Below are 17,073 nucleotides of genomic sequence, written 5' to 3'. Positions count from 1 at the left end.
ATAATTCTCCTATAGTGCATCTTAAAATATGAATAATTAAATCATTGTATTTTATTTTACAAATTTTAGAACATTTAATTAAAATTTTCACCAAAGGGTTAAAAATGGTCAGAAATGTATATCATAATCTTATAAAAATAAAAAATGGTTTTTAGTTACTTTTTGTTTACATATCATATAGAATATGATTATACCCCACACACACACACACACACACACACACACACAGTATTAAAAACAACCAACCAAACAAAAATAAACAATGATTTTATGGTTTATCTTAAAATATTAATAATTGAAAAAAAGTTTTTTTTTATTATTGTAATAACTTTTTAAAAAATTGACTTCAACTATTTTTTGACCAGCATAAATAGTTTAGATTAAATAGTATAAAAACAAATTTAGTCATATTATAATTATAACATTTATGTTCACATTTCATATGAAGTTTTTTTAATTGGCAATTATTGTAAATAAAAATAAATAAATAATATTAAATAATGAAAAAAAAAACAAGTGATATAAGCAGTATAATGTCCGATTCTTTTAACATAATGGATTTTTTTAATCGATAATGGTTCACTCGAATGTCTTGATATATTAATTAATTATTTATTGGTTATTATTAAACATTATCTTTTTGCTTTTTGGGTACTTTTGCTTTTTTGCTTCTTGTTCCTCGTTTGCTGTTTCCTTCGGTTATTCCTGATGAAACATAACACACATGGAGGCATTGTGACACACTCTCTGCCGTCACATCAAGCCGAAACTTTGTGTGTCTGGAGCTAATATATGTTTTGGAGTCATTGCTCCGGAGGTAGAGGATGCTTTTTCACCTGGTGTGGAAGAGAACGTCCTCCTCCTTCATCTTCACTTCCTCTGGAGCTCCTCGGTTCCCTAAAGCCGATCTGCTCTGCTTGCCTTTATCTTAACTCTTTTTATTTACAATCTGTGATTGTTTGAACCCGGGGTCGTAAATTTGCCCCGCTTGACGATCGGTCGGTTTTCTTTCCTCTGCCTTGAGGAGAAAGATCAGGAAAGGTGTCGGGTAATTTGTTTCTTCTGTAACAGGAAAATGAACCAACACCTGGTTTAGAGCTGTCAAGCTCTCTCCTGCTACATACTACACACCGCCATGCTCTTTTATTACCCTAATTATGGAGGCTGTTTAGTAGCCACCTTGCTTTGTGTGTGTGTGTGTGTATGTGTGTGTGTTGGATTGGCCAGCATCTGGTTGGAGTAGGACCCACACACTCACACGCCCACTCCAGCCACATCAAACAACCTAAGGGGAGCGTCAGTGTGCTGAGCGAGTCTCTCTTCCCTCCACATGTAGATTGTTGTCCTGACCAAAAAGTGCACCGCTACCACAGACACCCAGACTTTAGAGACATTAACTAGGAGACGGCGTTTCATGTGGTTTAATAGAAACATTGCTGTACATATGGAGTTAGACCTCCCTGTGAAGGCGGCTCACCCAAAAGGTAGCTAAAGTCGAGCTCATTGTTCCCCTTTATTAGCCATACACTGGTGAAGCTTAGAGAGAGAGAGAGAGAGAGAGACTGCTTTTTTTTTATAGCCATTAAATAAAAGAAAGGCTGATCATACGGTAGTTTTATTAGAGAATCATAATAAAAGGAGCATGTGTGACACGTTTGATGTGTCACATGCAAAAAGCAGCGTCAGCACAGTGCTCAGAAAATCCAATGAACTGAAAGCTGATGTAATACTGAACACTGGATTTAAACACACTGACACACGTAGACACACACTGACACACTCGCCTCACACAAACGCTTTAAAGCAGCGGTAAAAGACCTGAAGCTATATTTTAACACTGTCGGAAAAACAGAAGGAAAAATAAATATGCACAGTTCTGTCGACTAACACTTTTTGGTTTGGAATGTTTGATAAATTGCCACGTCAGTCGCGTACAGTATGTCACGCGGCCAGCGCAGAGCGTCGCACTTTTAATTCCTGAACTATTTAATCGATACAGACTGCTGTGAAAAAAAACGACGTTTTCATGTGAAAAGCGACAACGAGTTTGAGTTAAAGTGAGGGGCGGAGCTAGTCTTTATGTTGGAACTTTTTCTTATGAATTCACCATTAAGTAATTATGTAGGTTGTTTTCGTTTAAAACAAGTTCACCTGCTGCCTGAAAACTGGAAGTAAACTCAACTTGACGTAAACTTTTGTTTCAACTCGCAAGTCATCAAAACAATCAGAGAGTGTTAACATTTAATTTTCATTTTTGAATATTTTTGACTTCAATCTCCAAATCATTTTCTACTTTTGAAGACGTTTTCCATTAACTGTCTATCCTGAAATGTTTTATTCCTCTGTATACTTTTACACCACAGCAGTTTACCAATGATTTAAATTTGAAATTAAGCCTCAAATAATACATCATGCATTTCATGAGTTTTCTTCTGCTTTGTTGTGTCCGTGTTCAGTACCGAACGTCTTTGTCACGTCTCACTCCACAGTGGTGTTAATATGAAGCTCATACGAAAGTAGACACTCCGAGATTTAAGAATTTCTAGAGTGTTTATCTTCAACCACTAAAATTCTTCTGTCTAAGTTTATCAACAGAGGGAAAAACACACATCTCTCTCACACTGAGAGTCCTGACTCATTGTAGAACAAACTTGCGACTGACGATAAAACAATTTATTTCTTTATACAGTTTGAAAATGTCCCATAAGTCCATTTCACTTCAGTTTACCAGTAAAAGGGGTTCAAAATCTTAGCTTCGCAAATCTCACATATTGCAGTTGATAACATGTTTAGTCTTACGAAACATTGCACATCTGCCGTACGAGTCCGTATGAATCTGCAGTCACGTGACTCGGTTCATACATAACGTTACAGCAGAGTGGGCGGAGTTAGCCAGCGTATCTTTTCGATTTTATCTGTACAATATATCAAATCGAACGAAATGCAATCACAGTGACTTTTTTCCACAATTTTTTTCCCGACAGTAAGGTTTAGATTGCATGTGACACTGACAGCTTTGCTTTAGTCTCTCCTGACTGTTTATAAAGAGCTGTATAAAGTGTTCATGTAGACATGTTGTCAGATTGAAAAGGCATGTGACCTTTTATTTTGTGATTTCTATGAACAGCTTTTACGTAACCGGTTTTCCGCTCGACTCGTTTGATCGCATTCCCCATCTAAGCGTTAAAAACACTCAGCTGCACACCTGGAACGTGCAGGTAAAAGCGAGGAAAGCAACCGTGTTACAGAAATCCATGCAGTGTATCACCTGAATACAATACTGCTAGCAACTGTTTCCTGTCCTGAACAAGCGCAGACAAAGTACCAGGAAATTATACAGCAGTGAATGATATACAGGTGAAATGTTTGGAAATTGTAGTCAATTTTTGAGAATTAAAAAAAAAAGTTCTCAAGTGAACGTTTATAACTGGTGAATACATCCGGTTCTTCCTGTACGCTAACGTTCCAACATGACTTACAGTATGGGACTTCTATCGCTTTCTCAATCAGTATAAACAATGAACTATTTCATCTCCAGTCGCGAGTCTGATCTAAAATTGAGTCAGGACTCTGTTGGGTTTCAGTGTATGAGAGACGTGTGTTTTTATTCTCTGTTGATAATCTTACACAGAATTTAAGTAGATGAAGATAAAATTTGAGCTGGTTATTGTTAAATTGTTAAAATCTTAAATGTGACGTGACATACAGCTAAGTACTGTGACCCATACTCAGAATTCGTTCTCTGCCTTTAACCCCTCCAAAGTGCACACACACAGCAGTGAACACACACATACTGTGAACACACACCCGGAGCAGTGGGCAGCCATTTATGCTGCGGCGCCCGGGAAGCAGTTGGGGGGTTCGGTGCCTTGCTCAGGTATCCGGTATTGCCGGCCCGAGACTCGAACCCACAACCTTAGGGTTAGGAGTCAAACTCTCTAACCATTAGGCCATGACTACCCCATATAAACAAGTTCTTGTTATGAACAAGAACTTGGAGCATCTCAGAGAGAAGAAATGGGTTTGGTTTCAGAATTACTTTGAAGATACAAACATTTACGTGGAGCAAAAATACCTTTTCTATGAATATATTACTTTAATGTCCTAGAGAAAAACAGAAATCCTTATGAAAGCTACAAATTCTTAAATCTCTGAGTGTCTACATTCATATTAGCTTCATATTAACACCACTGTGGAGTCAGACGTGACAAAGACGTTCAATACTTAACATGGACACAACAAAGCAGGAGCAAATCAGATTTTGGGGCAATTTTTATATTTTGTCGTGAAAAGTAACTTTAATTCGTTTCTGCCATAGTTTCCAGAAAATATCATGAGCTAGAGTTTCACTTTCGGCTTAACCATTTGTGTGATTGATGCGAGTCTAACCTGGCATTAGCAAAGAGGCTTATTCATTCATTCATCTTCTACCGCTTATCCGAACTACCTCGGGTCACGGGGAGCCTGTGCCTATCTCAGGCGTCATTGGGCATCAAGGCAGGATACACCCTGGACGGAGTGCCAACCCATCGCAGGGCAGCAAAGAGGCTTAACTTAATTATAATTTGCTAGCAAATGATCACAATGTACCTCACCTGTTTTTTTTTTGTTTGCTTTTTTCAAGAGTTCATACCGTCTAGTGAGGCAAAAAAAGGTGCCTCGTTGCTTTCTATCGCATATCAAAGCATTGTAACGAGGTAAGGCCAGGTCACACGTCCTCTAGTTTGACTCTGCAGTCCAGTGGCTTATACGTATGTAGCACAAGGTAGAATGTTCAAGCAGATGATGATTTGGCTTGGTTTATAATCCTGAATTAGATTCGATGCTAAACTAAAACGAAAATGAAGTATTCTGGAGCTCATTGGCTTTTTGAGAGAAAAAAAGATGGGTGTCTTTTTTTTTTTCTTGGGAATAGAAAATAGTAAAGACCAAAGGGATCAAAACAATACTTAAAACAATTGTTACTACACTGAAGAAATTTTCAGCTTAGGTTCTAAATATTCGAAGCCCGTTCTCGCTAATCCGTCATGACGGAAACGCCGGTACAGTTGGCGCCGGACTTGGTGTGACCTTTCCTTATTGTGGTGATCAAACTAGCCCATTTGTAGCAGCAGGGTTTATAAATGACCTAACCCAATAATCCTTCTTTCCCATCTGCGTGTCTCGCATTTCCTCCCTATCCTGAACCCCACATTCATCAGGGTAATTGGTCTGCGTTGAAATACCGATGTCGCTTTTAAGCGCATTTCCCTGCTGTTAAAAGCACAGGAGCAAGTGTCTGGTTGTCCAGTTTTTAGACCCGGAATGGAGCTTAAAAAGAAAAAGAAGATAAAATCGGAAGAGAACTCATAAAGGAAAAAAAATAGCACAGAAGTGACAGGAGACGTCGATCGTTTTGATTTAGTTGTAGATTGTTATATTCTATAGCTTTCTTTCTTTTCTTCTTTCTGTTCTGTTCTGTTCTGTTCTGTTCTCTTGTCTTCTTTCTCGCCGGTGTGTCCATAGCGCAGGGTTGATGAGGATCGATGGAGAGAGCATTACAGTAAAACGTATTGATCAGGCGGAGGGTGAGCCGGGGAGATGGCCAAGTGATGCAATGCTTAAAGGAATTTATCCTCTGACTTCTGCATTAACCTTCTATTGACTGCTTTGGCTGTCCATAATTAACACTCACTTTAGCTAAAGTGGTTAGTTTCAGCACTGAACCGGACTCTATGTGTGTGTGTGTGTGTGTGTCAGAGAGAGAGAGAGAGAGAAATTGAGAATAAGAATAAATGGAGGACAATGGGAATCGAAATTCAAGTGCTATATGTATATTTGTGTGTGCGCGTGTGTGTTAGTGAACAGGCGAGTCCCAGTGGGCCCAAAGGCGAGAGAATCATAGATACCTTTCGCATTTGCATGCTATTTCAGCAGGTCTGGCACTCAGGCTATAGGGTTTCGGGGCAAATTGAAATGAGTGATTGTATTGCCAATCTCTGGTGAACGCGGCCCAGGCGGGAGAGACTCGGCCTGGATCTCTCCGAGGTTAATCTAGACAGCACCGTACACTTGACACGCTCTGTGGTTTCAACCTTCCCTGCTTTATTCACTGTGTGTGTGTGTGTGTGTGAGAGTGTGTGAGTGTCAATGTGGTTAGATTTATACCTGCATATATTTGCATATTGTTGGGTGAGTTATTCTGAATGCTTGTATAAGTAATCTCCTGTGATTATGGGTGTGAATGGGTGTTAACAAGCATCCAACAGTCATTATACCATTGCTATGATATTACATACCACTTATTAACATTGCTATGATGTCTGTTGGGGTTATTTTCAGAAATACAATACATAGATGTTTTAGCTAGATGTTTTCCGCTGGAAGAACACCTGCGAAAGCATTTCTTTTGTATTATTTTGCGTGTCTGTGGGTTAATTACTGTAGGTATTATCAAACCTGCCTTTAGCACCTTTTGTGATTAAATATACTGTGTGTGTGTGAGAGATTGTTCAGATATCTAAGGTATGTCAGTGTGAGCCATCAATGAACTAATTTAACTTTTTAAACATTTTATTTACCATTATTTATTTATTTATCTATCTATCTATCTATCTATCTATCTATCTATCTATCTATTTATTTATTTATTTTTCACACAAGATCAGTTTGCCGTTGTTAGTCATTTTTGTGTATTTTTACCAGCACACTTGCTTTCCATTCTGCTAGTAGATGTATAAAGTATGAATAAATAAAAAAAAATAAATAAATAATTACTGGCAGTTGCAAGTTTGATAGAAAGTCTTTACAAAGAATTTTAGCGCTGCTAATTATCTTAACATAATTTATCTAATTTAGAGCAGCTAATTATCTTAATGCAATATAACTGGTATTAATTTCTAATGACTCATTTGAAATTAAGGTGTAACGTCAATTAATTCTAATACTGTATAACTTTGTTAACTTGGATTACGTTTATAGTATTTGGCCTACGCTCTTATCCAGAGTGACTTACATTTTTATCTCAATTTATACAACTGAGCAATTAAGCATTGAGGGCCTTGCCCAAGGGCCCAACCGTGGTAGCTTGATGTACCTGGGATTTGAACTCACAACCTTCCAATCCATAGTACAACACCTTAACCGCTGAGCTACCACAATCCCGTTACGCTTTATTATTTATCAGTGTATAGTTTCAGGAGGATAGATGTTGAAAAAAATGTTTAAAGTTAAGATCTTAAAGTAAAATCTTTTTACGTAAATACAACGTTTAAAATCCAGGGTTTTAATTTAGTCTTAAAATTTCGAATTTTAATTTGTTGACAGGGTTTTGATTTATTGGTTTAATTTATGATGCAAAATCTTAATGCAAAAAAATAGTAGGTGCGTAATTGATAATGCCTTTCCACCGTTTATGTTATACATTATGTAGTAAGCACATTTAGTATTATATTTGTGATTAAGCAGATATTTTGTTTTAAAGGTTGTGAGTTTTGTTCCCTAAAATGGTTTAATTCAGTAATATTGCAACATTGCCTGTAAAATGTTACTTATGGCTCCTCCTGCTACTGTCTGCTACTGTTACAGCTTCTTCTGGTTTAATTCTTCACTTGAGTAACTGATGAGCTCATTTCAGCACACACTCGTCTCCAGCCCCAAGGTCACCTAATCATATCATTTATGAAGTGATGCGTGGCTTTATGGTACTTAGCTCATGTTAACAGATGCTGGTATTAAACCCTGATGTAAAGCACAGATGATGTATGGACGCTCCGTGTTTTAATTGTCAGATTCAGCGTGTAATGCTGTAGCGATCGAGGTCCTGGAGGCGGAGGAACAGAGACGCAGCACTTAAGAGGACAGTCACGGCACCATTAAGTGTCCTGAACAAAATATATAACCACAAATAGTGGCCAAGAGGAGCTGTCCTCTGACCGCTTAAAGGCCCCTAACCATCCATTACATCCAGAGAGAGATACACTGTGTGTGTTTGTGTGTGTGTTTGTGTGTGTGTGTGTGTGTGTGTGTGTTTCAATTGTATAGGTATAACCATTAGGATTTATTTTTCTGCCTGTCTGTCTGCCTGTCTGTCTGCCTGCCAGCCTATCTGTCTGTCTGTCTATCTATCTATCTATCTATCTATCTATCTATCTATCTATCTATCTATCTATCTATCTATCTATCTATCTACCTACCTACCTACCTACTGTATCTATCTGCTTGTCTGTCTGTATGAATACATGGAATTTGACATTAAGTTTTTAATTATTTTAACTTATATTAAACACAAATATATTTAAAGATATATAATTTTTGACCCTCGTTAAGTTCAGAGAGTTCATGTTTGTTTGTCTGCTTGTATTTATCCACAAATTGACACGTGAACGGAAATATCATCAGCGGGTAAAGCTGATTTACTGAATTACCAACAAAAGGAGCTAATCTGGTAAACTGCATGCTGTTAGTGGGTGTGTTGTAATTTACAAAGAGGAATTGCACAAGAAATGCAAAGTCGGGTGAGGGAATAATGAGGGTTTCATTGTGTGTGTGTGTGTGTGTGTGTGTGTGTGTGTACAGTATGTGTGTGTGTCTGTGTGTTAGCGGTGACAAGCTCTGATCTCAAAGAGAGTACTGAATTATAAAACTGAAACATGCCTCACATAATTACTCATCACATGTATTACTAATTAAAGGATTAAGGCATTAAGACTTGTTGAAATTCAGTCCAAGATGTGGCACGAATGCCAAAGAAAGATGAGGATGTGCATCATGAGATAGCATCAGAGGTGTGAGCGTGCCGCCAATATCTCATGTCCAGCTTTTACCACAGTGACATTTTTATATTATATTATATTATATTATATTATTGTTGTTGTTGTTAATAATAATAATAATATTAATAATAATAATATATTACTTTAAATATATATAAAATGTATAATATTTATGCTTTTATTTTGCTAAAATAAACCTATAAACCTCCACAAATGTAATACTTGCCCTTTGTTGTTTCCAAATTGCCTTTTTTTAGGTTTTCTGGCAGTGTCAAATGAATGGATTTGCACTGACATCAGTCTGTATTTTATACTTCTGAACCAGGTGCGAACTGCGTGTTTATTATGGCAAAGCTGCGAAATATGTTCTTTTCTCGCACGTGTGAACGGACGTGAGACGTAATCCTTTACAGTCCATGTTAACCGATCAGCATGTGAGTTTTGTGCAGGTGTTATCCAGTTTAGACATGTTTTTCACACATGCTTAGGTTTAGGAAGTGTGTGTGTTTGTGTGTTTACAGATGAGTTGCTATGCATGCATATGAACAAGCACGACATCATACCACACCACAGAGCTGCACTTAACTTTGCAGGTGATATCCAGCTGTTACTTGTCACCTTTAGACAGCAAACATACACACACACACACACACACACACACACACACACACAGATATTCCCTTGCTGCATTTTATGCAAAGTTATTCGAGGCAAATTCAGGTGGTTACAGCATAACGAGTACGCACGTAAATCAGTCACAGAGTGAAGAGATCAAAGCCATGTACTGGAGCTAACCAGTGTACCTGGCCAGGTGTTGGTCAGTGCAAGTGCAGGTGTGTGTTCAGCAGATGATTTACACACATTTGTCTCTTGTTTGATTGCAGCAAGCACGTTCCTAAGGCATCGCTCCGAGGCTGCAATGAAACCTTCACTCACACTCACACACTCTTCATGCTCTTCATTGTTTTCACATCAGGTTTTTTACTACATGTCATAAATAAAACAGAACATGTGTGTGTGTGTGTGTGTGTGTGTGTGTGTGTGTGTATGACTCGTTGGAGAAAGTGCAGGCTTAAACACATTCACAAACACATAACGATTAGCAAAAGTTTGTGTTATGCTTCATAGAAATCTGGATTGATCTCTTTTTTCTTCTTCTTTCTTTTATTTAATAGTTTACACACGTTGAGTCCGCCTTTCTATCACCTGTGTAGATCTAATGCGCTCGCTGAAACCTAGGGACATTTCGTTGGAAATCCACACAGACTTGAGAAGATCCAGGCGTTCCAGGCCATGATGAGACCTAAATGTCATGTGACTTAAAAATGTGTGTGATGACGTGGCGCTAACGTTACAACTGATTATAGACTTTTGACATCACTAAATCATTTTAATCCATTAATAAGGCCCCAATTTTCCTCAGGTAAAACAAATGATTTATGAATTAACGAATGTCATCGTTTTGAATTTGTTTATAGTTATATTTTTGTCTGGAAACAAGTGAGCTTCTGTTTTTACTTCCGTTGTCATAGTAACAAAAGTCTTTTTTCTTTCTCTCTCGAATGTTACAAAAAAACCCCAGATAAACAAACATCCAGAAAACTTCACCATATCAGTCGTTACTTATTTTGTAAACTATTTATTTTCTTTTATCTGCACTTTTGTTTTGTCTGGATTCTATCGTCTTTAGCGGCCGCCCTAAATGTTTACATCTAATACTGAGCGGTAAATCAGCATGGTATTTATCACAACCGCAAGGATGTGGGATGTTTTAGCTCAGTGGTTAAGGTGTTGGACTGCTGATCTAAAGGTTGTGAGTTTAAACTCCAGGTCCACCAAGCTGCCACTGTTGGGCCCCTGAGCAAGGCCCTTAACCCTCAGGTGTGTAAAATAAGATGAACTGTAAGTCACTCCTCTAGAAGAGCGTCTGCCAAATGCTGGAAATGTAAATGTAAGAAGAAGTTTTCTAGCTAAAAAACACCAACGTTTGTCTGTCCACCTGTCTGTCCATCTGCCCATCTGTCCTGCTATCTATCTATCTATCTATCTATCTATCTATCTGCCTGTAGGTCGGTCTGTCTGGTCTGTCTGTCTATTTATCTGCTTGTCTGTCTTTCCGTTTGTCTATATCTTTGTCTGTCTATCTATCTATCTATCTATCTATCTATCTATCTATCTATCTATCTATCTATCTATCTATCTATCTATCTATCTATCTATCTATCTGCCTGTAGGTCGGTCTGTCTGGTCTGTCTGTCTATTTATCTGCTTGTCTGTCTTTCCGTTTGTCTATATCTTTGTCTATCTATCTATCTATCTATCTATCTATCTATCTATCTATCTATCTATCTATCTATCTATCTATCTATCTATCTATCTATCTATCTATCTATCTATCTGCCTGTAGGTCGGTCTGTCTGGTCTGTCTGTCAGTCTGTCTATTTATCTGCTTGTCTGTCTTTCCGTTTGTCTATATCTTTGTCTATCTGTCTGTCTATCTGTCTGTCTGTCTGTCTATCTATCTATCTATCTATCTATCTATCTATCTATCTATCTATCTATCCATCCATCCTTAACCCTCAGTTTCTCAGGTGTGTAAAATAAGATCACTCCTCTATAAGAGCGTCTGCCAAATGCTGGAAATGTAAGAAGAAATTTCTAGCTAAAGAACACCAACATTAATAATTTTTTTATTTTCTAATACAAATAAAGACCAACGCAAGGGCCAAGAAAGACTAGGTACAAAATATTACAGCGAAATACCACCATATTTATTTATTTATTTATTTATTTATTTATTTATTTGAGACATTAATAAAGTTAAAGTTTAAAAAATTCCATGTTGTCATTCCTTCGTTTCTGTTTTTATCTGTTGACAAGCTGTTTTTGTTGTTGTGGAGATGCCACCATAAGTCATGATCTGACACGTCCGCACCCACTGATTAGATGAAACATTCTGCACTTTACACAGCATTTATATATAATTAAGTTGTAATTAAACAAAAAGTTTTTATTTTTATTAACCCTTACTTTCATACATAATGTTTATGCTATGGACGCATTTTCACATCTCACTGTAAAGATCTGGATAAAATAAAGGCTTAGATTCTGCTGTTTGTATCTTTAATATACTAAAACAGGGAAGGAATTATACCTAGGAATGAATTATTTATTGTTATGATCTCTTTGTAGTTTTTACACGGACATTCTTTGAACAATGTACGCATTGTTAAATAACACCGTGTTTGTTTTTCCTGTTGCGTCTAATGATGTAATCCTCTATTGAAGATCGTCTTTCTGTGTGTCTGTAGATGCCAGTCGAGCCTGGCGCAGACTCTCCCCCCTGAGGAAGCTCCCGTCGACCGACCGTACTGGACCGGCGACGATCCCGACATGCCTCTGCCTTTTGACCTCTCCGACATCATCAGCCGGGTGGAGTCACTCCTCTGGAGGTAGAGTTTCGAGTGATGCAATTCTTTAGCTTAATAAACTAACCTGTCTTGTCCAATGTTGATTTATCTGTGCTTTTGATATAACTTTTTTTATACAATAAATTTTGTATAATTAATGAATTATTTAATCATAAAGAACTGATTAAAAAAAGACAGGACAGCATGAATTGTATTATTATTATTATTATTATTATTATTATTATTATTATTATTATTATTATTATTATTATTGTTGTTGTTGTTATTGTTATTGTTATTATTATTATTATTATTATTATTATTATTATTATTATTATTATTATTATTATTAAATTAATAACTTAATTATTACTTCATCCTAACATTTTTCCCTCCACTTTTAATTGGAGAGTTCAATAAAGTTCATCTCAGTTTCGTCACCTGTGGAACTGCTTGGTGGCAGCGGCGATAAACAATAACAAACAAATAAACGAATACATAAAAATAAGGAAAAACTCACTCACTGAAAACAAATATATAAAAAAATAATAAAACAAGAGTTTTTATAATTTATAAAATCATAATTCATTAATTAAAAACAAAAAAACAACAACAAATAATTAACAATAAAAAATTTAAAAAAAAAATAAATCATTTGTCTACATGGCCAATATTTTGTCTCTGGAGGAAAAAAAAAATAGCATCATCTTTATTATCATCATCTGCATTATTTATAAAATGTTAGATTTATGTTTTAGATCAAATTCTTAACCTTTTTTGTCCTTTAAGCAAAAAAGCTGAGGTGGTTTCCATAAGAAGTGGAATTAACTATATACTAATGATAGCTGAGTTGATCCTAAGTTTATTCATTTTATTTCATGTGGACAGAAAACAGCAGGCATATGAGACAAGGGGATGTGATAAGAAATATCTCTATTTCTCTGAGAAAAAGCGTTAGCATGTTTAGCTATAGCGTATTTTAATGTTTAAACGCAGAGCATCCTGTGCTAACAAGGATTTTCTGGTGTGGTTATATAAAACAGACAGAGTAAATATTAGTGAATATTATGGAAGTAGAATCGTGTAGAGACGACTGGATTGTTATATGACACAAGCCCAACAGCTTGTTGGTGTAACGCCCAATTATGTTATCAGTTTTTTAAATCTTAGTCAAGTCAAGAGAGAAGAACAGCAGCTACGTGTCACTGAGTAACGAAACAACTAACTACACCCTGATATAAATCAAAATTATTAAAAGGAATCAAACAAAAATCCAACGAACCCTGAACCCATCCATCTGCATTACTTCTTCTTTCTGATTAGTTCTCACGGCACTTTCGTTTCCTTTGAATTGATTCATCTGCTTTCGCGTTCACACTCGCACGACTTACTAATTCTTATAAAATTAAAAAAAAATAATAATAATTCCAGTTCGTTCGTATCAACCTGAAACATTTCAATCTTAATTTGAAGGCTTTATTTTAGCTTAACAATTAATCATATACATCATTTTAAAATGTACCTTTAGAAAAAATAATAACAAAAAAAAAAAAATCTGAATCTTTTTTTAAGGAACTCCATATATTACCACAAAAATCACAAAAAATCATTTTTTTATGTATTAAATAAATAAAAAAAATATATATGTAAAAATTGATATATGCAAAAATTTCACTAAAACAATCTGAATCTTTTTCTTGTATTAAACCATGTACACACAAAATTATGAAAATGAAAAATTTTTTTTATTATTATTTAAGAATGATGTATAATTCACAATTAATCACAAACATAATCACACAAAAACAATTTTGCTTTCTTTTTTTTTCTCTTTTCCAGAATGTGAACATTTGAGTCAGACAATGAAAGAGAGAGGCAGAAAGAGATAGAGGTACCATGAAGAAGTGGCACAGGTCATACAAGAACTGCACTTACCTGGGGATGAGCACACACACACACACACACACACACGCACACACACACACATACATACATACATACATACATACAGACACACACACATCTACACACACACTCTCACACACCAAACACAAGATTCCACCATCGTATGGACGAACGGACGGAAGAGAAGAACGGAACAGGACGAGACTGAGTTCTTTTTAATCTTTCTCATTTCTTCCTTCATGGTTGTTTAACTTGTAGTGTTACAATGCGAACGCATTTAAGCATTTCAGCAGTAGCTTTCAGAAACCTAGTCATCCAGTAGTGTACGATTTTACTCACATAGTGTCTTTTAACAAGCTGTGTCTGTCCTGCATCACGTATACAGTATACACATCACGCTTTACCATGCACTTATTGCTAGTTATCTGAAGATACAGAGAGGGAACGCAGCCACCAGGATGGGAGGGAGGTCATGTGACTGATGTATGATGATGTCATGACATGTCTGTAGTTTTCAGTTTTCAGTCTTTGCGTGTCAGTATTGCCGATTATTGCTTTTGTCTGCTTGTGTATGTGTGTGTGAGAGAGAGACCTTGTGTACACAAGAATGTTTGTGTGTATGTGTGTGCTCTATTAGTATACATGTTCCTGTGTGTGTGTGTGTGTGTGTGTGTGTGTGTGTGTGTGTGTGTGTGTGTGTGTGTGTGTGGTTAATAGTTTTTATTTTTTGGTAATCTCATCTGACTTTTCTGGACTTTTCTAAGCTTGCAATTTTATGGAATATTATTCCTTCTAAGCCCTACTGTCATGTTCTGGTATAATAATACAAGTAATAATAATAATAATAGCAAATATATAAGAAAATACAGACCACAAGTTAACAACTGGGTCAGAAGCCCAGCACATTCATAATATTATATAATAGTTCTCTAATAAAATCTTACCAGCGAAAATTATTCTGTTTTCCATCAGAAAAAAAAAAAAAATTGGAGGAAGGTGTTTTTGAAAATATTTGTTTTCAAAAATCTCAAAAAAAAACTAAACAAATAAAACTACATTTCAAAGCCCAAAATGTACAAAATAAAAGCATTTTTAAAAATAATAATTAACAAAAATTCATACACACACAAATCAGGGGTCTCAGTAAAGTTTAAACACCATCATCTCATTCTGGCCCATACGAATTGCTTGTATCGATTCATTTACCATATTGATTCAGGGAAGTGATTCAACTGAGCGAATCTTTTGATTCCCGGCGATATTGTGACAAATTATGACACTTTTCATCTTAAACCATGTGAACATAGCTCACTGAAATTGTGCACAAGAGTGTGTGTGTGGGTGTGTGTGTGCGCGTGTGTGTGTGTCCTCTCAGACTGATTAGTGTTGATAGGTAGCTCGGACTGAATCAATCACTTCCTGCTTTAGGTAACTCAAACAGCCTGTCGACTCGCTTCCTCTCACTCTGCTCTCTCTGCTGCCGGCTGAGGAAGGAACACAATCATCTTTACACAACTGAAAACCAGAGACGAATTGCACTAAACCACGGTGAAATGAACGAACGAGCGAATGAAGGATGGAGGGAGAGTAGTGGATAATCCTGTAGAGGAGAGAAGCACAAGAAAAATAAATAAAAAAGCGCTAGAACATCGAAACAAAGCTGAGAATGAAAGGAAGAGGATGATTGTTGAAGCCAAGCAGCCTTCTTTAATTTCTTTAATTTTTTTTTTTCTTAAAGAAAAAGCTTTTTATTATACGTCGTCAGTGTTACAGTAGATCACCTGTATTATGATCTTTTATTCCAAGGCTTAAAATGTGTTTTATACTTCCGAGGTTTTAGAGATGTTGCCAAATATTGTGTTGCTACGATAATGCTGTATTGATTGTATGTAATTTTTTAAAGTGTTTATTTTATTTTTTTCTCTCTCTCTCTCTCTCTCTCTCTCTCTCTCTCTCTCTCTTTATTTTGACTTTCTGTGTGTTGTACCAAATTCTTTCTTTAGTGCTCGAGGCCTACTGCATTTCTCAAAGCATTGTGTGTGCAAAGCACTAGCGATAATAAAAAAGAAATTAAAAAAAAGAAAGAAAAGACGTTGTTTTATTCTTAATGGTGACAATTCCTTATGTTGTGTCGATACGTCATCTGTTTTCACTACTTAGGCCATTTTTAGTATTTTATATCAGTACAATACCATGTTGTGTTCTATAAACCATGATCTATTTTATATATTATTAGCAATGTAAAGGACTATTATTAAAAATATGTATATATATATATATATATATAGGATATAAACACCAGAGCTTCCCAGAAGTGCAAAAATTGGAATTGATGGACCCCTATATACAGTAGCAATTGGTCAAATGATCACGTAACAAAGTTAAAAGGGTATAACCAGCTTTTTTTATTTTTTCTAATTATTTAACGTTTTTTTCAAATGTCACTTTTTCTGGCAGATTTATGAGGCATTGAGATATCATGGCTTCCTGTGTATGCATGTTTGGTATGTTTGAATTTCAGTGTCACAGAGTTCATTGGTGTGTTGTGTGTGTGTGTGTGTGTGTGTGTGTGTGTGTGTGTGTGTGTGTGTGTGTGTATGGGCATGTTACAGGTCATAAATTTTAGATTAAGGACTGGAAATGTAAGATTCAACTTGCATCTCCTGATTTATTATTATGATGAATACCTAATTAGACCCAAATTAAAAAAGTGTGTTTTCGCTAAAACGCTCTTGGGTAGGTTTAGCAATTGTGGGTATATTTGGTTGGTCCCCTCAAAGACTCTCCTTTATATCTAAAATAATAAAAAAATAAAAAACAGTAAAAAGGACCAAAGATTACTTTTTTGGGGTTATAGCTTTATGTGTAAGCAGAGCATTCATTATTAATTATCTGCATTAATAATTAGTCTTCACAAGGGAGTTAAGTGTGTGTGTGTGTGTGTGTGTGTGTTTCTTTTCTTTCCCCTTTACCTGTCCTATCTCTAGGTCTCTGTACAGACTGAT

The 17,073-nt window shown here is 36.1% G+C and overlaps 1 protein-coding gene across 2 annotated transcripts in view; it reads left to right on the top strand.

Annotated features, from left to right (window-relative positions):
• Positions 1-16,072, top strand: part of fto (FTO alpha-ketoglutarate dependent dioxygenase) — a 155,053-nt gene extending 138,981 nt beyond the window's left edge. Inside the window, exons 9-10 of one of the 2 annotated variants that reach the window (XM_060859334.1) lie at positions 12,065-12,205; positions 14,003-16,072. In XM_060859334.1, coding sequence (XP_060715317.1) covers positions 12,065-12,205; positions 14,003-14,009 — 148 coding nt within the window. In that variant the 3' untranslated portion in view covers positions 14,010-16,072. The remainder of the gene's footprint in view (positions 1-12,064; positions 12,206-14,002) is intronic. The other variant, XM_060859333.1, reaches the window with a different exon arrangement.
• Positions 16,073-17,073: the final 1,001 nt, after the last annotated feature.

Source organism: Tachysurus vachellii, chromosome 23 (genome assembly GCF_030014155.1).
Source record: "Tachysurus vachellii isolate PV-2020 chromosome 23, HZAU_Pvac_v1, whole genome shotgun sequence".
NCBI classification, from domain to species: domain Eukaryota; kingdom Metazoa; phylum Chordata; class Actinopteri; order Siluriformes; family Bagridae; genus Tachysurus; species Tachysurus vachellii.
This window is presented reverse-complemented; position numbering and strand designations above follow the sequence as displayed.